This window comes from Mesoplodon bidens (assembly GCF_964165515.1).
Source record: "Mesoplodon bidens genome assembly, chromosome: 10".
Classification (NCBI taxonomy): domain Eukaryota; kingdom Metazoa; phylum Chordata; class Mammalia; order Artiodactyla; family Ziphiidae; genus Mesoplodon; species Mesoplodon bidens.
In genome coordinates, this window is record NC_138172.1 from 53,320,843 (window position 1) to 53,343,130 (window position 22,288).

At 49.9% G+C, this 22,288-nt stretch overlaps 1 protein-coding gene across 2 annotated transcripts in view; it reads left to right on the plus strand.

Moving 5' to 3' along the window:
* The window catches only part of OSBPL10 (oxysterol binding protein like 10), a 290,264-nt gene that overhangs the window by 244,070 nt on the left and 23,906 nt on the right, over positions 1–22,288 (plus strand). For both annotated transcript variants that reach the window (XM_081246970.1, XM_081246971.1), the window contains one exon: positions 12,375–12,524. In XM_081246970.1, the coding sequence (XP_081103096.1) occupies positions 12,375–12,524 (150 nt within the window). The remainder of the gene's footprint in view (positions 1–12,374; positions 12,525–22,288) is intronic.

The window sequence follows — 22,288 nt, forward strand, 5'->3', positions numbered from 1 at the left end:
GTCGGGGGGACATTTAAAGTGTAGAACTTGGGACTTCCCTGGTGGCGCAGTGGTTAAGACTCCACGCTCCCAGTGCAGGGGGCCTGGGTTCCATCCCTGGTCAGGAAACTAGAGCCCACACGCGTGCCGCAACTAAGAGTTCGCATGCCACAACTAAGCAGCCTGGGAGCCGCAACTAAGGAGCCCACAAGCCACAACTAAGACCCAGTGCAACCAAATAAATAAATATTAAAATAAAATAAAATAAAATAAAGTGTAGAACTTGTGCAGTGACGAAAATATTTCCTTTGCCAACTGACCAATATGGTAGCCACCAGCCACCTGTGGCTGCTGAGTACTTACAGTGTGGCTGGTTAAATTGTATTTCATTTTAATTCATTTAAATAGCTACTTGTGGCTGGTGGCTACCGTGCCGGGCAGGGTAAGTCTAGGCTGGAGGAGGATTAGGTGAAGAGCAGGAGGGGGTGTGACAACAGGGGTCTGGGGGACGAAAGCCCAAAACGGTGGGCTGAGTGAGTGGATCGTTTTCTCTGGGCAATGGGATGGCCTTGAAGACTTTGAACAGAGAAGCGGATGTTTTGGGAAGAACATTCTAGTGGTGCAATATGAAACAGAGCATGAGAGGAGGGGTCCGGAGCAGATGAGAATCTGGGAAGTGTTCGGATCCCATGAGATGTGCCCGAGGCCCAGCGTGTGATGGCAGAGATGGGAGAGGGAAGGGATGTGTAAGCGGGTGGGTGTCGGGGTGCTGGGGCACTGGGGAGGTGTCTGTGAACCTGCAGGCCTCAAACCTGGGTGACAAGGAGGATGGTGAGTGAAACAGAGAAGGCGGGGTGCTGCAGGGGCCCATTGAGGTGTGCGAGGTGAGATGCTAACGGCTCTTTCCCACTTGAATGATGCTGCGTCTGAATCTCCTGAGCTCTCTCCTCTGTGGCTCCATTTGCTCCCTCCAGAGCTTGCTTCTTCCTTCTGAACTGCCCGCCGCCGCCTTGGTGCTCCCCCACGGCTCCTGCGGTGCTCACTGTTGACCCTGCAACTGGGAGCCCACACCAGCCAGTGTCCGCACAGAGGCTGCAGACCCAGGGGGGACCCAGGCCGTGTCCTACGCCGTCTGTGCTCCTCCCCCGTGCCTCACACAGAGCCCGATGGGTCTGTTTGTGCACGCCGTTCTCCCTCACGCTGAACCGTGGCTGCAGGAAGCTTCCAGAATGGTTCTCAGTGCCCGTCACCCCTGCGACAGTCACATCGTGACTTAATTAACAGGCCATTCCTTGGGGCCTGGGTTATATTCTTCAGCCTCTTAGTGATCGTCAGTAGTTGCTCGCTTCCAAAGGGGAAAGCCAAGTGTGTATTTACTCATTCAAGGAATATGTCAGTGTCAAGTCCTATCTTTGTTGATAGAGACACAACACTGAACAAAACACAGCCTGGTTCTCGTGAGCTGACCTTCTCCAGGGCACAGAGGTGATCAATCAGCATATGATACGATCAGTGCCAGGAGGGAAGGAGCAGCCTGGCGGGGGCGGGGTGGGCATGATGGGGAAGGTGGGGAGGACGGTCAGGTGACACTTGAGTAGAGATCTGAGTGAAGGGAGGGATAAAGCCATGCAGGAATCCAGGGGGAGAGGGGAGGTAACAGCAGGTGCAAAGACCCTGAGGTAGACGTACACTTCATGTGTTGTAGGAACAGAAAATGGCTGGTGGGGCCTGAGGACAGTGGGGGAGGGGTGCGGTGGGAAGGAAGGTAAGAGAAGCAGTGAGGCGAGATCACATGGGGTCTCGTGGGCCCCAATAAGAGCTTTGATTCTGAAGGAAGTGGGGAGTGTTTTGACCATGAGTTAGAGGATCTGCTTTATGACTGAAGATGCCTGCTGGTTGCCGTGAGGAGACCAAGGCCATAGAGGGGGTGCGGGAGACTTGCTGGGAAGCTGTTGCAGTAAATTAGTGAGAGCTGACGGTGGCCTGTGCCAGGGAGTGGAGGTTGTGAGAGTAATCGGATTGCGGATGCAATTGGCAGGGTTTACTGGGCGCTGTGGTGTGGGTGGAATGTGAGGAAGACTGGAGTCAGGGGTGGTGCTGAGGCTTTTGGCCAAGTGGCTGGAAAAATGAAGTTGCCATTTCCTGAGACAGAGGATCATGCTTTGGAGGTATGAGTTGCAAGGTGTGTTTGGATATATTATGTTTAATATGCCTATTAGGTAGTGTGTTAATTTTCTATTGCTGCTATAACAAATTATCACAGACTTGTTGGTTTAAAACAATGCAAACTGATCGTATTATAGTTCTGTAGGTCAGAAGTCCGACATAGGTCTCATGGAGCTAAAATCGAGGTTTTTCTTCGAGGCTCTAGGGGAGACTCGATTTCCTTGTGTTTTCCAGCTGCCAGAGGCTGCCTGCTTTCTTTGGCTTGTGGTTCCTTCCTCCATCTTCAAAGCCAGCAATGCTGCATGTCTGACCCGTTTCCATGGGTACATCTCCTCTTCTGACCACAGCCAGGAAAGAGTCTCGAGTTTTAGGGATTTCTGTGATTCTGTTGGATCCATCTGGATAACCCAGGGTACTTGCCCTGATTCCAGGCTTTAATCACATCTGTAAAGCCACTTTTTCATGTAAAGTAACATATTCACAGGTTCCAGGGATTAGGACGGGGACGTGTCTGGGAGTCCGTTGTTCTGCCTAATAGCTCAGGGGGTGTGGATAGACAGTTGTACACACAAAGCTGGAAGTCAGGGGAGAAGGCTGAACTTGAGATATAAACTTAGAAGCCATCAGTGTACAAATGGTTTAAAGCCACGGCATCAATCACGTGGGCTTTCCAAGGGTGTGAGTCTAGTCCTAAGGTCAAAGCCACATACAGTCTGGGCTGAGCCAAACCTCCCTGTCACGTCACTCTGGTTGGAAGGGCCCCACCTTTCTCTGCCGCCCTAAGAGCTGCTCCTTGGTGAGACTCAGGCCAGAGTCTGGCTCTGCACACGTCACCTTCCTTCTGGCCTTGTTTGACTTTGCATCATGTGTCCTTTTATTTTTTTTTAATTTTAAAGTAACAACATATGCTTCACATGCCGTGTCAATTCACCCGTTTGAAGTGTGCCATCCTATGGATTTGAGGATGCTCCCGGCTATGTACCATCAGCACTACAGTCAGCTTTAGGATATTTTCATCACCCCAAAAGGAACCTTACCTCTTAGCTGTCACCTCAAGTCCCCCCATCCTTCCATCCCCCACCAACCACTAATGTACTTTCTGTCCCTGTAGATTGGCCTGTTCTGGGCATCTCATATAAGTGGGATCGTGTCATATGTGGTCTTCTGTGACCGGCTGGCCTTCTCATTTTAAATCTGGATTTTGTCTTGCACGCTCGTTTTCCCAATTTTTCTTTAGTTTTATTCATTCAGTCCTTACAATTTTTTTTTTAAAACTGAGCCGCTATTATAAAACCAGGCTTTGTGTTGGGATTCTAGCAATGAAAGCCTGAGTAAGACAGGCTTCCCATCATCACGGAGCTCTGAGTTGAGTAAGCTGACCACGCTGTGGCTGTCATTCTCCCCTCCCGAGCTCCCGACTGATGTGGCTGCTGGATCAGGGCATTCTTCCTCCCAGATCCTGGAGGAGGCTTCTAATCCACATTGACCCAGAGCCCTAAGCAGCCAGCCCCGATCATCAGTGTTCCTGTACCAGAAGAGAGCTGACTGTCCTGCTCCAACGGGAAAGCAGATAGATGGGCAGTTGCATAAATACAGTTGGGTAAGTGCCGAGCTGGGCGCGGACAGGGTGCTTAGGGATTCCTGGTTAGGATGGAGGCATCGCCTCTGCCCCCGTGAAGCATGGTTGAGCTAAGTCTCGAATGATGAGTTGGGAACGTACCAGTCCCACCCAGGGCTGGAGAAAGAAAGGTCCTCCAACAGATCCCTGCTGGCTGAATGCAGAGACCGTGGCTTAAGACCGCATCCTTCTGTCTTCAGTATCTCACGCGGTGCTTTGAGTTCGAGGCAGCTGGTGCAATGGTACCTCGTTCACGCCTGGTGACTGCTTACCCTTCAGCCCACCCCAAGAAGGAGGGGGGGGTCCTTTTATGTCTTAAACCACCACTTTTCCTCTCATCAGAGGCCAGGAAGGCTAGGCTGGGTCTCAGAGAATTTCTTCCCTACCTTTCCTGGGTAGCCTTGGATGGCAGGCACCCCCATTCTGTCACTCCCTGCAGACCACAGCAGGTCTCCTGAGGCCAGGGGATGGCCTGCACTGTCCGATTCACTGTCCTGGCTACTGTGTGTTTGCCCCATGTGGTTCCCGGATCTGCATGTGACTCTAGGCTGAGGTTTGTTGGAGGGCGGATCTCTGTGAACCCCTTCCTGCTGCAGCCCCAGGTCCAGGAAGTGGTGCTACCTCGTGGTCAGGGCCATGGACTATTTGCGGGGCCTGGATGTTTGCAGCCCCAGAACCCTCGGTGTCATCTTTGCTGAGGAGGGCCTGGGAGTCAGCATGGGCGGCATCCTGCAGCTTCCAGAAGGCATCGATGCTGCCGGGGTGGGAACGAGCACAAGCAGGGGTGGTGGGCACTTCAGCTGTGGTGTCTAGATCCCCGTGGCCACTGGTCCACCATGTGCCCATGAGGATGCTGCTCGGTGTTCCCTCTGCACCCACTTCCCGTGCCCTGACTTCCCCGGGCCTCTCAGCAGCCCTCCAGGGGGTGGGTGGTACCATCTCCACCTCACAGGTGAGGAGACAGCCTGCCAGGTGGAAGGTGGCGGATTCAGGATTTACGTCCAGGGCCGTCTCTCTGCAGCCACCGCGCAGAGCTCTCCCTGGATGCTTTGCTGCCTTGCAGAGCTGTGGTGATGCATCCTCTTTCTTCTCCTTCTCGTGACCTTTATCCCCATCCTCAGGGGCTTCCTGTGAGTTGGGAAGCGTGACCCGTGCTGCTGGTGCCACCCAGGACTAGGGCACGGTGGGCGTGCCCCTTCACCCTGCAGAGCTTTGCTGAGCCCTCGGCCCGGCTGTGAATTCAGTGCTGGGCTGGGCTGGAAAGGGCTAGACTTTTGCTGATGGAGAAAAGGCCATAAAGCACTGGATGCAGCACTGGCACTTTGCTTGACCCGCCACACTGGCACCCTCCCCTTGATTCCCGGTGCCCACATGCCAGGAGTAGGGGTCCCGCTGATGCGCTTCCAAAACCTCAACTGTAAAATAATCACCTCCCTCTTTGTTTGCGGCTGCTGCTTCCTTTTTCCTTTGCGGTGCTTTCTTGAGGTTTCCTTTGCTCCTTCGCAATTCCTTTCTTTTCTGCTTTCATTTAAAATGATTTTCAAGTAGACACACGGATGCTGGAAAAGGGCTGGCGATTCTCCTCCCTCTGAATGCTTACCTCACGTGTCTTGAAAGGAACGCTTTTTGAATCTTCTTGGTGTGATGTTCCCCATGACCTTGGCTGATGACGAATGTACCCCCGACCCTGCACCCCCCTCCCCGGAAGCAACTTCCTTCTGCCTTCCAGGATGTGTTTGATTTAAAATTAACCTTTCTGCAGGTCGGCCCCTTTGCTCAGGACGAGCATCTGTCCTTGCAGTCTGTGAGAGCCAAGTGTGGTAAATGTGTATGTATGTGTGGGTAGAGCCAGAAAGCCAGCACGTCCACGGGGAGGCGGCAGGATTATGATGGCAGTGACAGCCAACTCAGTGCCCCCCAGATGGCAGCTGGGACCAGCAGGCTGCGTGGACATGCTTGTACTTGAACCTGTCAAGGATAAGAGCCAACTTCTCCGTCAGGTCCCACCCACCCCGCCACAGTGGCCTCATTGTACCTACCTCCAAATGGCCAGATAAGGCCCCCTAAGGAGGTGGCCTCCAAGGCCCAGTCGGTGGCCTGGCTTCGACGTGGCTTCACAGAGAGGACGGTACATGTGAGGAGCCTTCAGCTGCCGCCCTGCATCAGGGCCGAGGGCCGTCAGCCAGACCAGACACCATCCGAAGACGTGTGGCCGACGGCAGCCCTCTGGCATGACTTGTGACCAGAGACAAGCATCCATGCATTCTGACCGAGAGCCCTTCCACCGAGCAAGGATGGCCTACTTTTGGGGAATTAGAGAGACTCTTCTGGAGGAGAAACCCTGCCTGTGCTGAGCGTGGGGTGAACAGTAGGTCCCCAGGAGCAGCCACTGCATGTTCAGAGGACAAGCTTCACGTCTGTGTCAGTCCTCGGGAGATAATTGTTCCAAGCGCGTGGTAGGGAGGACCGTGCACTTGACAGTCACGGGGTAGACATTTCCTATTGGGGAATGAGGGCCAGAAATTACTGGTGGAATTTGCTGGATGTCTGGCTGTCTTTGGGGGCTCCAGGCTCTGCTGATGCTTGTTGACTTGAGCCCCAAGTTGGACGGGGTCCTCGGATCCAGCTGTGCCAGTTTCTCGTGACCTTGGGCTGTCAGGCGGGGCTTCTTAGGATTTACTGATAAAATGTTACTGATGTGAAGATGCGCTCTGAGGACCAAGTAATGGTTGTGATAACTTGGTTAAATACACTGTGAATATTGAGATGAAAAAATGACTAGAAATTAAAGAGAGAGTAATATCATTTATCATTAGAACCAAAAAGAAATTGGTTTGGTTGTTGGTCCCTGGGTACTTGTACCCCTTAGACACTCAGACCCTCTTGCTTTTCTTCCAGTATTCACTGCATTTCCTTTTCTTTGTCCCCTTGGTCTGTCTCCATGTACCCACCCTCCCAATCTCTCTGACCCCCTAAGCTCTGTCCATGTTTCATGTTCCTATTTTTCCTAAAACCCCTTATTTTCTGGAAGACCAGCTTCTCTTGACTTTTATCCCCTAGTGAGCAAAAGCAGACTCGCCCTGGTGGCCGTGATTGCATGTCATTGCATGTTCTGTGTAGTTGTGGGCTTGAGAAGCATGTCGCATAGGAGGACACGTCATTTCCTGGTTACTCTTCTGCCTGCTGCTGTGATACAGACATTTCTCTCATTTGAGGGTATCTGAGGGTCGTGATGCTCTGGGTCTTCTTCCCCGCTGCCCACCTTTTGCTGGCCCCCAGAATACCAGAGAGTCTTCTTGACATGGCTGTGTTCCCCCCTTTTCCCGTAAGGACGATATCTGGGCTACATTGGGCAATGCCAAGGTTCTTTGGGATGGCACAGCCCACCCGTGCCTCCATGCCAAGGTACCAGCATGTGGGGAGAGATGCCAGGCTTTAAAAATGATTGAGCAGAAGTGTGTTCGCTGCCAGAGGAGAATGTTCATTCTCTAGCTGTCTTTGTATCTTGGTCAGGTAGAATTTCAGGAGAGTGGTGGCTAACTTGAGCTCAGTGGATTATGTTTTTCTGTTGAAGACGTTGTTTAGTTAAGAATACCTCTTCCAGGATGCTTATTTACCTGGCAGAAGATGGCTGTAGGAGTCCATCCCGATCCTTGCTGGAGGAGACCCCTCACACCTGCATGTCTGGGTTTTCAGGGCTCTTTGTGGAGTTGCTCCCCACCCAACAGTGAAAAGCCTTTTGGGAAGGCTGGGTAATGCACAGGCCTCTCTCTAATGCCTTGAGTCTCAGGGTTCAGCCTTTTAAGACATTAGGTTAAAGAGGATGTTAGTACAGTAGATCCAACTGCTTATACTGGCCCCAGCTGTCTGAGGGCCAGGTCTCAGTTAAGAAAGAAGGAGAGATCATTGTGAAGAGAGACGTACACCATCTGAGGAAGGGAAAATAGAGCGAGGCCTGGGAAGGGGGGGTGGATTTGGGGGCATGGAGTGGAGTGAGGCCTCTGGCAGGGCATTGAATGGACTCTAAAGATACATGTCTGTTTCCTGGGGTTCTTTTTCCTGGAACTGACTCCAACTGTAGTTAAATCACATATGTGTATTGAATAAAAGAGGTTGGAATTTCAGTCTTGCTTGGGATTTGCATTTGTATTGAAGAATTAAAATTTTGTGAAAAAGAAGAGACGCTAAGAAAGTTCAGTGTCTCCCCTACACCGGTGTCCCCCTTGACAAGACTGCTGGAGCCACATAAACCTAACTCAAGTCACGGTGTTGCTTCTGGCTTTGGTCCTTGGCCCATGGAGGAGCTGCCTCCTATCAGAGAAGGAGTACAGGTTGGTGGTAAGGCAGGGGCACGTCTGCAGGTGCTGGGACCATCTTTGATTCAACCACTTCCCACCCTGAGAGCCCATCTCTCTTCCATGACCCTTCAGACCTTGAGACCCTGCAGACCTTGCGAGGCCTGAGGTCAGCCCCGGGCAGATACCCTTCTAAGAATCCATGGAGAGCAGGACCCTCTCTCCATAAAATGCCCAGACACACAATTTGTATATGAAATGTCAAGGGTATGGGTAGGTATCTTAATGAGTGTCCACAGGTCCACAGTGTCCCAGATTAAGAATCCTTGCTTTAGGGCCCAGGTCACTGCTGAGCTACCAGGGGTGCCCCTGGACTCCAGCTGCCAGGTGGCCTTTTCCTGTCCATCACCTTTGCTTGTCCGTCCCCCCCATTTGCTAACAAGGCAAGAGTCACTGGATTGTTGTAGCACCCCATGTCCTGCGGTACTTGTGTGGTAGCAATACTGAGTCATAATTTTTTGCTTTTATTAGAAACCTCTTTTTTCCAAAGCCTGCTTCTCTTTACAACATATTCTAATTCCATTTTATCTTCAAGTTTGTGTACATTTTTACGGTTCGGGCTGGCTCATTTGCAAAGCTCTCTGGGGAACGGCAGTATTTAAAGATTCTTCTTGCTTGAGTCTTAGGAACTTTCTCAGCGTTATAAAGCCATTTCTTATTTTCAGTTTTCTTCTGAGGTGGAGAAAGACCGTTCTGTCACCTTTGATCACCTCAGGACAGTTGTCATCACTTTACAAGCAGAAATCCGTTGGTATAGGAGGGTGTGGGCATACAGGGGCACCCAGGAGAGGAGCAGAACTTGATGAGCGGGAGGGTGAGGATGTGATGAGCACGTGGGCCTGACTGTGGAAAGCAGACTTGCATCCACTGACCGTTACCGTTGTTGTGGATTTCACATCAGAACAGCAGAATCTTCAAAGCCTTGACCCTAAAAGGGAAGGTTTTCTGTCTTTAAAACTCCGTCAAAGCCTGGTTCTTCGAAATCTCCATTTCTCAGAGCCCCTGCTAACCATGGGTGCTTTGCGGGTGCCCACAGACTGGTGTTTACATGGCCAGTTGACCTCCTTCAGACCGACATGCCCTGTTGGGGAACCCCTACCCTCCATCCACGTGCCCCCATTTTGGCCTCACACCAGAGGGTGGTCTCACCTTCTGCATATGGACTTGAGTTCCAGTGTGGGTGGAATTGGGGGTGTCTTCTAAGATATTCACTGACAACATGATGAATGAAACCAGCTTTTTAAAAAAATCCTGATTATTTACTCAAGGTTGGATAAGAGAATTTTTGCAAGTTTTCTGAAGCTGCAGGAGACAGAAATGTTGCTGGATCCTTGTTTAAGCTTAGGGCACCATTTGCTAAGGGTCTGTGCCAGTGAGGGGATGTGTGTCAGGCTCCCTGTGGCCTTTCCTCCCTTGGCGGGACTTCAGGGCCCCCAGGAGCTCTGGCCGCCAGTCGCCCTGGAGTGAGTCAGCTTCTGAGGCCTGTGCACCAGCCTTAATTCTCCTTGCTGGAGCCAGTGGCCCTGACGGCATCACCAGACACAGGAAATGTGATGTTGATTGAAGTGGGACAAGCTGGAGAGGTTTGTGTGCACAGTAATATATTTTCTTCGTATGATGTGGCAGGAGCTTGCAGAAGGCGTCTTGGCTCCTGGAAATCAGGGACCAGCTGGGTTTGGTTTCCAAGAAAGGCAGACAGCAGGAGACGTTTGGTCCCTGTGGTCTGTAAGCATCTCCCTGCGAGTGTGGCAGTGGGTGGGAGGGGTGCACTGGCTTGTGGGCAGATGGGAAAATCACACTTTCAGAAGAAAGAACAATTGTTCACTTCATAAAACTTACCTGAGCTATTGATTTGTTTAGTTTACAATCAGTGCTTTGTGAGAGCAACTAATTTCAAGCAGGAAAAATTGCACTCCAGGTGGAGCTCCTTTTCTCTCTCTCTCTCTTTTTTTTTTGGTTTTGTTTTTAATTTTTATTTTATATTGGGTATAGTTGATTAACAATGTTGTGTTAATTTCAGGTGTAAATTGATTCAGTTATACACATACATGTATCTGTTCTTTTTCAGATTCTTTTCCCAAGGAGCTCCCTTTCTTGTTGAGATGTATAAGGACCTTGAAAGCTACGCCCACCCCCTTGAGTGCAGGATGGTAGTGTGATTTGCTTTCGATTGTCCTTTTTCCTCCCACACAAGATACCCAGGCCTTGCCCTCTCCTGCCCCGCTGCCCTGGGTGGAAGGGATGTCTGCTAATATAGGTGACCACCCAGCAGGTTACTGCAAAGGAAGTAGCAGCTCCATCACCTTGGCATTGAAGGGAGTGTGTCTGAGCTCTCTGGCTTTGGTGGCAACTGACGGGAAATGCAAACTCACAGTGAATGGAGACAGCCACCCTTTAAAACTTGCCTGAAACCCAGAGGAGGGGGAAGGAGCAGGGAAGGTCAGGAGGGCAGGTATATGGGAGGGTGGCCCTGCTTTAGCCCGTCAGACTCGTAACCACAGTGACCTTGGCTGCCATGGGCACTGCAGCACAGGAGCTGAAGCCAGAGGAGAGGTAGGGGGCTTCTGGGCATTGACAGCAAGTGCTTGTTCCTGTCCTTCTGTCTCTGATTTCCCAGTGTGGAATCAGGGTGGCCCATGGCCCAGACTCCTCCTCTGGTTAGTCTTCTCTGGACCATGGTGGGGGTCAGGGGCCCTCAGTTATTTCAGTATATCTAGCAAAGCACCTTTCCAGTGATGTCACATAGCACACATGACATGAGTCTAGGGAACCAGGCACATGATGGAAGCTTGACTTGTGGCTGGAGGAAAGCCCCATGGCCTTGGGAATAATTTGAGCAGTATGTCTATGGTAAATGTCCATTTCAACTGAAATTTTAAAAATGCTACCCCAGTGGAAAGAGCACCATATTTCCTCTGGAGTGTTGGTGACGAAGGACAATTATAAATACCTTGATCGCTAAATAACTTTTGTGTTTTGGAAGTAGATGAGATGGTTCTGTCTAATGAGATTGAAAATCATTAGTTTTTGCTTGGATATTTGGGCAAGTCTGTATCCTTTTATATTAAAATGTTTGGGCTCCCGTGTTTCTATATGTTAAGTTCGTTATGTCTGACCAGTCAACAGTAATTAGAAACAATTATGTAGTGTTTTGTGTAGAGTGCTTTTGCTGACATAGAAACAAGTAGTATGAGAACATACATAAATGAAGAATGGTGAATAGGATTATTTCTTTCAACAGAATTGTGAGGACAGCTGTAATTGTAGCCAGAGTTCTTGGTAATTAGGTATTAGAAAATTATGCGCTCAGCAATCCACCTTGCATATTTTATTAACTTGCCTGCTTTCTCTGTAATTTGGAAAACTGGAATCAAGCAATTGAATGAATAAAACTTGCATCAAGGAAAGTGCAGGGTCTGTTAGCCAGGTTGAAGCTTAGCATTATTATAAAATTTCGGACTTTTTCTTTACATTTTCATTTTTGTTTCCCTCCATAAATTAATGCCAGCACTGAGCCTTTTTTTTTTTTTTTTTTTACTTGCTGTAGTGATATTCACTAACGGGAATAGAAATAATTTCAGAGTAAATTTTCCCATAAATAAGGTAATGTCAGTTTCAGGGGTGTCTGACTTTTGCTTATAAACAGAGAAATTTACATTAGCTATAGTGCCCTGGGTTGTAAAAGTTAACAGGAGAATATTATTTAGGAATAGCCAAGGTGAAGGGACTCACACTTGAATATTATAGTTAGTTTCTTAGAGGGCAGGAAGCTTTCTTGTCGGGGGAGGTGCTTAGGCTAGAAGGCTCACTCACAGGTGAGGGGAAGATGAGAGGGCTCCTCAGGTGCTTAAAGGTGGGGCCTGCACCCCAAAGATCGTCTTCTGGGCTTCCCTGGTGGTGCAGTGGTTGAGAGTCTGCCTGCCGATGCAGGGGACACGGGTTCGTGCCCCGATCCGGGAGGATCCCACATGCTGTGGAGCGGCTGGGCCCGTGAGCCATGGCTGCTGAGCCTGCGAGTCCGGAGCCTGTGCTCCGTGGTGGGAGAGGCCACAGCAGTGAGAGGCCCGCGTACTGCAAAAAAAAAAAAAAAAAAAAAGATAGATCGTCTTCTGCCCACTCCCGGAAGGACCAGTTTATGGAGAAACTCTATCTGGGCAGTCTTGGGCTCTCTGCCCTTGCTAAGCATATGGGTTCGGTGCTGTGCTTCTTGCTTCTCAGGACCAAGCTGGTGATTTTTACTGATGATCTCATTTTAGCCAAACTCAGGCCCCGAATTGGTTTCGTCAGAAGATGAGAAAAGTGACACTGAAGATCAGGAAGAGACAGAAGTGGGCGTCATGGAGGATCAGCGCAGTGTAATCCTTCACCTCATTTCTCAGCTCAAACTTGGAATGGATCTGACCAAGGTAGGTGGGCGTTTCCCCTGGGGCTTGTGGCCAGTCGTCTGGGTGCCTTCTGTCCCTCACAGGCTTTCCCGCTCGGGAGACTGGGGATGCAGAGTGGGGAAAGGTCAGAGCTGCGGTCAAGTATGGATGTTCCAGGGATTATTGGAAATGATATTTTATGTGAACGATCATCCCCAGAGCATGAGCCTTGCATTTGCTTCTCTGGAGGAGCTGTGATGCTTCAAGGGCAGGGAAGGCACACAAGATGATAAGGACAATTCAAGATGGGATTTCTTTGTCTCCTGCTGTGTCCTAGAGAGGATTAAAGGTGACCTAGAGAGATGGACGTGGCACATTGGTCACAGAGAGAAAACAGGAGGAAGGAAATAGTGTGGGCAAGAGTGAGGCTGCCTCCACCTGCACCACCACCCCCGCCCCGCCTCTGGGCACCTGGCCACCTCCTGTTGCTGGCTGTCAGCCAGCAATGGGCCTTAACCCCATTGATGATCCAGACCTCACTGCCCATGTGGAGAGCTGTGTGCCTGCTGGTTGGTAGATGCGCAATAACTCTTGTTGGTGCTGCGCCCATCCCGGGAAACCTTGTCGAGAGGACCCAGCATCCTCCACGCTGATGGCCCCCGTGGGGCCTCCCCCGCCTCCAGGTAGTGGCTTCGTTTTGGAGGAGATAGGGAAGGCCGCTCTGTGTGCAGCTGAGAGATGTGTGGGCATCGGGAGCGTTGTGGGTGGTGGGAGATGCCTGGACTCGGCTGTCCAGCCCACCCGGGTTCCCTTGCCCATCCTGATGCTGATGCCGAAAGCTCGGCTTCTTTGCACTGGTGCTGAATCGAATCTTGGAGACAGAGTTTTGGGTGAAGTAGAAAAGAATAGCTTTATTGCTTTGCCAGGCAAAGGGAGACACAGCGAGGTCCTGCCCCTCAAAACTGTGTGTCCCAAACCAGGAGGTAAGGAGTTCAAGGGTTGGGTTGCTGATAAGGATCAGGGTGTGTGCAGGGCCTGCCCTCCTCGTCTGGCCTCAGGTGGTCTTCTCTGGAATGAAGAATGCTAACATTTTCCATTTGTTGGGGGTTTTCTTTCTGCAGAAGAGCTCAAAGATATTGTTATGTGTATCCCTTAAGGCGAACCAGGACCCTGCCCCAAGGCTGCACTATTGTTTCCTGGCTGCTCCTCCCTTGTCTCTGCATCCCCTCCCTTCCCTGATTAGCAACTGTTTGAAAGGCTTCCATGCCCAGGAGCCCCACAGGGTCCTGCTCAGTTTCCATAGGTGCATCGGTGATTAGGAGGGAGGGACGATTAGGAGGGAGGGACGTAACCATGGGGAGGGTGTGCTGGGAATGAAAGTTCTGGATCCCGAAGGCCTACTTGAAATGGTTGGAGCCCCTGAAGGCGCAGCCTGGGGAAACTGCCTTGAGGGCCGTGGTCTTGTTTGGCTGCAGGGAAGGGGCTGGATTCCACGAGCTCAGCTTGGCCTGGAGGCCAGACCAGCGAGAGAGGGAGGGGGCGGGTGAGACAGGCTCTTTGAAGAGGAAAGCAACAACAGGGAGCCTCAGAGGGGACAGAAAAGCCTTTTCTTGGGGATGTTCTCATGGGTTTGCTCATGAGGGAGTCTGACATCCTGGGAACCTGCACTACTTTCCATAGGATTGGGGGCCCATGCTGAGCAGCGTGACCTGGAAGGTTCCCTTGTCTCCCCTTTCCCTGCCCTCTGCTCGGGGGCTCCACACACCAAGCTGACATCCTGCTGCCTTCCCTTAATTTCTGTCTCCTGGCCATGTAATTTGCATGCTTTTTGCTAGAAGAATCGTTTAAGTGCTTGCCTTTTAAAAAGCCCCCTCTCTGATTCCTGTGGATGGTGTAGACCACCAGACGGAGCTTTGAGTGAAGACCTGGGGGCTGGAATCTGGGCCGTGACAACACTGAGTTGACCCCAAACCATGTTTCCAAACTCTGGTTCACAGCCTGTTTTGTGGGTTGTAAAACCAATTTAGTGGGTCAGATGATCATTTCTAAAAAATGAAATAAAATACATTAGAAAATACCAGAGCGTACAGCAGGTGAAACATTTTCGTTCTGTTGATACGTGTGTACTGGGTCACCATGTGAAATGTACTTGCATCGTGGATCATATTCTAAAATTCAATGTAGACTCCTGAGTGATACAGGAGAGAGACTGTCAGAGTAACTGAAGTTGCCCAGGTCAGATGTGGAGAAACCCAACAGCACTCTGGGGACCGTATGACGGCAGGTGGAGTGTCTCAGAGACATCACCTTCTGGCTCCTGTGTTTTATTTTTTAATTTTTTTATTTGGCTGTGCCGCACAGCATGTGGGGTCTTAGTTCCCTGACCGGGGATCAAATCCATGCCCCCTGCAGTGAAAGCTCGGAGTCCTAACCACTGGACCGCCAGGGAAGTCCCTCTTGTTTTAAAATATGGAAATCATGAGAAGTGTACATCGCCTTTTCCTAAAAGAGCAAATGTGTTTATCCAACAGTCAGCTATCAGAAAGAAAAACTTTTCTAATCTATTATTTATTAACTTATTTACTGGGAAGAAGCTGTTATTCAGAAACCAAGGGAACATTTGACAAGCTGAAATACTTGTGAAAGGAAGAGGGAAACCTTTTATTGTCCCATGAGGCTTTGGGGCTTTCGTTGCCTGCCCTGTAAAAATGTTGATGAAATTGTATCTTTCCTTTTTTAAAAAAAATTTTATTGAAGCATAGTTGACTTACAATGCTGTGTTACTTTCTGCTGTACAGCAAAGTGATTCAGTTATACATACATATATATTCTTTTTCATATTCTTTTCCATTACGGTTTATCATAGGATATTGGATATAGTTCCCTGTGCTATACAGTAGGACCTTGTTGTTTATCTATCCTAAATGTAATAGTTTACATCTGCTAATCCCAACCTCCCCCTCCATCCATCTCCCACCCCCTTCCCTTTGGCAACCACAAGTCTGTTCTTTCTGTCTCTGAGTCTGCTTTGTTTCTTAGATATGTTCATTTGTGTCTTATTTTAGATTCCACATATAAGTGATATCATATGATATTTGTCTTTCTCTGTCTGACTTACTTCACTTAGTATGGTCATCTCTAGGTCCATCCATGTTGCTGCAAATGGCATTTCATTCTTTTTAATGGCTGAGTAATATTCTATTGTCTATATGTACCACATCTTCTTTATCCATTCATCTGTCGATGGACATTTAGGTTGTTTCCCTGTCTTGGCTATTGTATATAGTGCTTCTGTGAATATAGGGGTGCATGTATCCTTTTGAATTATGTTTTTTTCCAGTTATATGACCAGGAGTGGGATTGCTGGATCATATGGTCGCTCTATTTTAAGTTTTTTGAGGAACCTCCATACTGTTCTCCATAGTGGCTGTATCAATGTACATTCCCATCAGCAGTGTAGAAGGGTTCCCTTTTCTCCACACCCTCTCCAGCATTTGTTATTTGTAGATTATCTCTTTCCTTATTGTCTCTTCCCCTCTTCTTGGCTCTCGTCTGTGTCATTCAATTAAGCTTGTGCTAAGCTGGCAGTGGACGAGCTTGGCCTGAATGGCACCTGGTTCGATGAGCAGGCACTCTGGAGAGGTTACCTTCCTCGACTTGAGGATGAAGCTCTGATCTCTCCGTAAAATAAGTGCGCAGCCCCATCTTTGTGGAGGTGTCCAGCACAGCTGCATTCCCAGGTCACCAGCCTCACTGGGCCTTGAGTGCTGTATTTTGCTTTAGTTCATTAACCATGGGCATCAGTTTCCTGGGCAAGTGACCTGTGGGGTTGTATAACACCCCATGCTCAGAAGCATCCCAGGCTTGGTTTACTGCTCTGCTGTTGCTGTCTTGAAATTCTTAATCATTTTGAACAAGAGGACTTGCATTTTTGTTTTTTTTTGTTTTTACCCCAAAGTAGGTATCTGGTCCTGCCTCCAGAAGCACCTTGGTCTGTCCTCCTTCCTCAGTTGTGGTTCCAGAAGCCCAAGTTGCTGGTGAATTCCTCCACTGGATAACCTGCTACAATTGCACAAATCATGGGTAGCCCAGGAAGGAAAACGAGGGAGAAAGGAGGAGCCACAGAAGATGGAGGGCACAGAAGGGCTCTTTGACAAAGGGACATGTAGGTTGAGCCTGAAGGGTGAGTGGGCAGTAATGGAAGGAACTAGAGGAAGGGCATTCCTGGTGGAGGGAACAGCACGGGCGAAGCCAGAGAGCGAAGGCAGTGAGGCTGGTGGGGAGTGTGTGCTGCCGGGGCACGGGGGAACCTGGAGTGGGGGCTAGGGTCAGATCTGCAGAGCCTTGTGGGCCGTTGAAGGAGGGAGAACTTGATCCTGAGGGTGATGGGAAACCTTTGGAGGCCTTGGAGCAGGTGGGAAACATGTGTTTTTCAGAGTTGATGCCCTGCTCATTTGTGGGCTCCAGGGAGGGGGCGCCCACAGGATGCAAGGTTGAGCTTGGGGGTTTATGACGATTTTTACCGTGTTTTCAGGGCTATGAAAGGCAGCCGTCAGTAACGCATGTGCTCTCTCATCTAACAAGTACTTATTGAGTACTACACCTGCCAGGTACTGTTCTAGGCGCTGGGAGTGCAGCAGTGAACAAAACAGTTAGAATCCACGCCTCGCGGAGCTTATGTGATGGTGGAAAGAGACAGACAATAAACTAGAGCGAGAAAAGAAAAGAATGTGGAGATGCAAACACAGTGGAGAGACACAGAGCATGGTGGGTGGGGATGGAAAGCTGATGGGGCCGGTGAGCCTCTTAGATGAGCCGCTCAGTGCAGGATTCTCCAGGTGTCACTGGAGTACAGGCCAGGTGAAGATAAGGAAGATAGCTTCCAGATGAGGAAGCCAGCCAGGTGACCATGTAGTGGAAGGCTGTTCAGGCCAGCAGGGTCAGTGAGTGGACAAGGCCCAAGGTGGCCCTTGCCTGGCATTTTGAGGACGAGCAGGGAGGCCATTGTGTCTGGATCAGAGTTGACCCGCGTGGGTTGGCAGGAAATTAAATTGGCAAGACAGGAGGGGCTGGATCGGAGGGCCTCGCCGGACATTGTTGAGGACTTGGGGTGTTATTATGGATGATGTGGGTGGCTGTCGGAGAGTTTTGAACAAAGGAATGCGGGGCTTTCCTTGTATTTTAAAAAAATTATTTTGACTCTTTTGTAGAAAGTAAACTGGGACAGGGCAAGTGGGGTGCAGGCAGCAGGGTCAGGGTGGGAATGGAGGAGGTGACAGACAATGACAAGGGCAGTGGCAGTTTCTGGGTGTACTTAGAAGACGTGCCAGCAGGCTACAGGTATCCTTTTTGCATGTGGTTTGGTTGTAAGGTATGAGCAAAAGAGGAATAAAGAATGACTCTAAGATTTCAACCTGAGCAACCGGAATAATAAACATTAGAGCTGCTGTTTGTTTCAGTGACCTATTGCTGAGGGATTGACCACCCTAAACGAAGTGGCTTAAAATAACCATTTTATTTATGTTCACAGTCTGGGCTGGGCTCAGCCGGGTGGCTCTTTTGCTGGTCTTGCCAATGGTCACTCGTGTGCCTATCATCAGCTGGTGGGCTGGTTGTAGGCTGAACGTGGCTGGGACAGCTGGGCCTCTCTCTCCCCATGAAGTCTTGTAACCTTTCTGTCTCCATGAATCCTTCCCACATGGTCTGTCCAGCTGGGTTGCCAGACTCTTACACGGTGGCTCAAAGCTCCCAGGAGGGCCAAACTGGATGCTGATAAGCCTTGGGCCCCAAACTGACACTGTGTCACTTCCACTCTGTTGATTGAAGTGCCACAAGGGGACTCTGCAGGGGTGTGAATTCCAAGGGCTTGGGCTCATCGAGGGCCACCTGTGGAGCAGACCACCAGCCCCGCTTACCAAGGGGGGAGAGGCTATGGGAAGAGGAGGTTGGGGTGTTTGGGGGGATATCCCAGATTCAACCTTGGGTCTGAGGGATCCATTCAACTCTGCATCCAAATTGAGAGGACGTGTAGGCAGCCGAGTATAGAAGCCTGGGGTTTGTGAGTGAAGCTTGGGTACCAGTTTGAGAGTGAACAATGTGCAGAGGGTGGTCCAACTCAGGACATGGTAACCCCCCTTTAGGGAGTGAGTAGAGATGTAGGGGGAAAGTCCAAAGGCCGAGTCTGGGGAATCTCCAGTATGTGAAGGCTGGAGAGATGAGAAGGGTCCAGCAGAGGAGACTGAGGAGGGTCAGCTGGGGGGAGGGGGGGTAGGAAGCAGGGGAACATGATGACATGAAGTCACACACAGGCAGTGTTTTAAGGAGAAGGGAGTTCTCCGCTGTGAGGCACTGCTGCCGACACGCCTGCAGAGGGACCATTGCCTTTGTTTTGGTCAAAGTTTGATTAGGTGGCTTCCAGGGAGGATGGAGAGAAAAGTGGTGACAGGGAGTAAAGATGGCGTTTCAAGGAGCTTTGATGCAAAAGGGAAGCAGAAAATTGGGACGAAGGTCTGGAACTGAGAACTTTGGTTTCTGAAGATGTTTGAATGCTGATGGGAACGAACAGTCGGGAGAGAGGGCGGGGATGCCTGCCGGAACTTGAGAGGGGGAAGGGGGCCTGGGATCCCGTGGGAGCGGAGGGTCTGTCCTTAGCTAGGACAGCCCACCGTTGTAGCAGGAGGCAAGCAGCAGAGCGGAGGGGCGGGGACCCCGGGGGACCCTCAGGAGAGCTCTGTGTTTACGCACGTGGCTCGGAGCCGGGACGCGCCCCAGCTGTTACCTCGCTTCTGAATGTCTCTGCTTCCTTGCCTGTAAAGCAGGGATCATCGCGTCTTGCTCCCACGTCTGCACAGCCACGTGTCAAGGATTCAGAGCAGTGAGGGTGATGAAGAGGGAAGGGCTGTTAGAGATTTGGGGAGGCAGGAGGCAGCAGGGATGAGTGGCCCTCTCAGGCGGAGGACGGAGGTGGCAGGATGGCCCCCCGCCCCGCCCCGGGGCAGGGCACGGAAGGATTCCAGGTCACGAATTTAAAGTGAGACCAGCCAGCATGTCTCTCTTCTCCAGGTAAGTTGAGTTGCCAGGTTGAGGCTCAGAGAATGTGAGGAGGTGGATTAAACCAGAGTTGGGGTTTACTGGCTGACCCACCCCCCCCAGAGGGAGAGAGGGCCGAGGGGCCTGGGGCGGGTGGTGGTGGCAGATTAAGGGAGTGAGTGTCAGGTGGGGCAGGGATGCCACGCTGGGCGTGGAGGGAAATGAGGCGACAGGGGATGGTGGACATGATGGGGTCGTGGGGCTGGGGCTGCAGTGGAGTGAGCTGGACGCACGGGGTGATAGGAGGAGGGGGGTGCTTGAAATTGAGATTTTGCGGGGGTGGTTGTGGGGAACAGCAAGGTCCAGGGTGGGCCAGTGACCTCTGTGGATTCCTCAAGGGATTTGGTCTAAACTCAAATTTTACAGATTCAGATGAGACAGAGATCTGCTGGAAGAGGGGATTGTGAGCCCTTCCAGAAGGCATAACTGATTCCATAGAGCAGGTGGGAGTCGGGGGCTGCAGACTGTGGTTGAAACTAGTGCAAAGCAAAGGTGGATTGAACCCTCCTTGGGTGCCCCGTGCACATCCTGTCCTCAAGGATGTTAGACAAGATTTGTACATTTAGAGATAAGCTTGCTGAGATCGTTGTGAAGTTTCTGTGATTCTTAAGGAATTATTTAAATGGTTCCAGTAGAGCTGTTTGTTGAACCAAGAGGAGATGTGGTTTGCGGTTGCGGTTTGTGTGCCCCCGGGATAGAGAATTGCCTCACGACAGACACCCATGTGCCTGCCACTGGGTTCAAGGACGAGAACATTCTCATGGCCTGCGTTCCTGCTCACGGATGCATAACCTCCCCCCAGGTCGCTGCGTTGTCTTGTACTTCCTCCACAAGTGGCTTCTTGTTGTTATAATGATACAGTGGACATCTTGAACTCACAGCTTTTTCCTTTGATTGAATTATTTTATTAGGCTAAATTTCCACCATCAGTCACAACAAGCACAGCTTAACAGTGCTGTGCTTAAGCTCCTTCTTCTAAGGGGGAAATTTGCCGGGGTCCACATGGTTGTTGCTGTCAAGAGATGAACCTCGGCTCACGGTTTCTGACTCCTGCAAGCCGGGCCCTTTTTTAAAAAAAAATTATTTTTATTAAAAAAAATTTTCATTGAAGTATAGTTGATTTACAATGTTGTGTTAGTTTCAGGTGTACAGCAAAGTGATTCAGTTATACATATATATATATACATTCCTTTTCAGATGGTTTTCCATTATAGGTTATTACGAGATATTGAGTAGAGTTCCCTGTACTATAACAGTAGGTCCTTGTTGTTTATTTTTTATATAGTAGTGTGTATCTGTTAATCCCAACCTCCAAATTTATCCCTCCCACCCACCTTTCCCCTTTGGTAACCATGTTTGTTTTCTATGTCTGTGAGTCTATTTCTGTTTTGTAAGTAGGTTCACTTGTATCATTTGTTTTAATGAGTGCCTTTCCTGATGTCTCAAGCACCATGAGATGCGCGGGAAGGGAGCTGGCCCTTTAAGGAAACCAAGGGGAGCATTCCGTCAGCCTTTGGCAGTGTGAATCCTCTCCTGTTCATTTTGTAAGGCTGGATTTTTGTGTACTTCCCCTGGTTTCCTTAAAGGATTGCACGGGTCAATCTCCGGTGGTCTTGGCCTCCCTTCCTTGCTTGTTTGCACTGGGTAGGTTTCCCAGACTGAGAACAGAGTATTATGTAGATGACTCTCAAGGTTACTAGGTTAACTGATGTTTCTTTGGAGAAGTTGCAGCTGCGCTGGCCTTCCTTATCCGAGGCCCGCTGTGCTTCCCTTTGTGGGGAAGGGACGGACCATTGCTCTTTAGGGGGACCCTTTGACTTTCTCGATGGGTGATCAATTGTTTCCAAATTCTAAGATCCCAACCCAAACATAAGTTATTTACTTCTAGATTGATGCAACTTTAGCCGTAATTAATTGTTCTCTCAGTCCTGAGTGCAGATCATCTTCTTTTTTTTTCCTTTCCCCAAAGTAGTTTATTGTCTTAATTATGTTAATGGCAGAAAAGGCAGCCCTGACTGATGTCTCAATAAAGCTGCAGTAGCGATTGCAGCCATTTGGCTGCCATGAGTCTGAGCAGCTGGGCCATCGCTCACTTCTCAGTTGGAGGCAGACAGTCCAGTTAGTCCTCACCACTTTGTGGCTCCCTGTCTGCAGTGTCCACTGCCCAAGAAACAGATGATTAAGTGACTTATTGGCAAAGGGACCAACAAGAAGTCAGGGAGATCATAGGAGAGAGATAATCCACTTTAATGAAACATCTTGCCCACAGTGGTCCATGTGCTGGCTTGAAAGGGAATAGGTTGGGTATTCTGCACAAACACCAGCAAGAGATGAAAGGGGAGATGGTCACCCCACTCCTGCCCATTCTCCTCCATCTCTCTGGGAATTCTACTTTTCCCAGTACGGACAATGCCACAGCGTCACTGTCAAGTGCAGAATACATGCCTCGAGGGTTGAACCTGTTGTTGGCTGTGAGACCACACTCCCTGTGTCTTTCATTTCAGGAGGGTTGTCTTTGACAATTAGTAAGTTCTCAGGTATTGCATCCCTAGTAGAGCCTTTTTTTTTTTCTTTTTCTTCCAACTCTTTATTTAGCACATTTTCCAATCCATAGTAGAGTTGCAGGAATAGAACAATGAACTTCCACATATATGCTTCACCTTTATCGGCCAATTGTTAACATTATGCCACTTTGTATTTTTCTTTCTTCTTTCCCC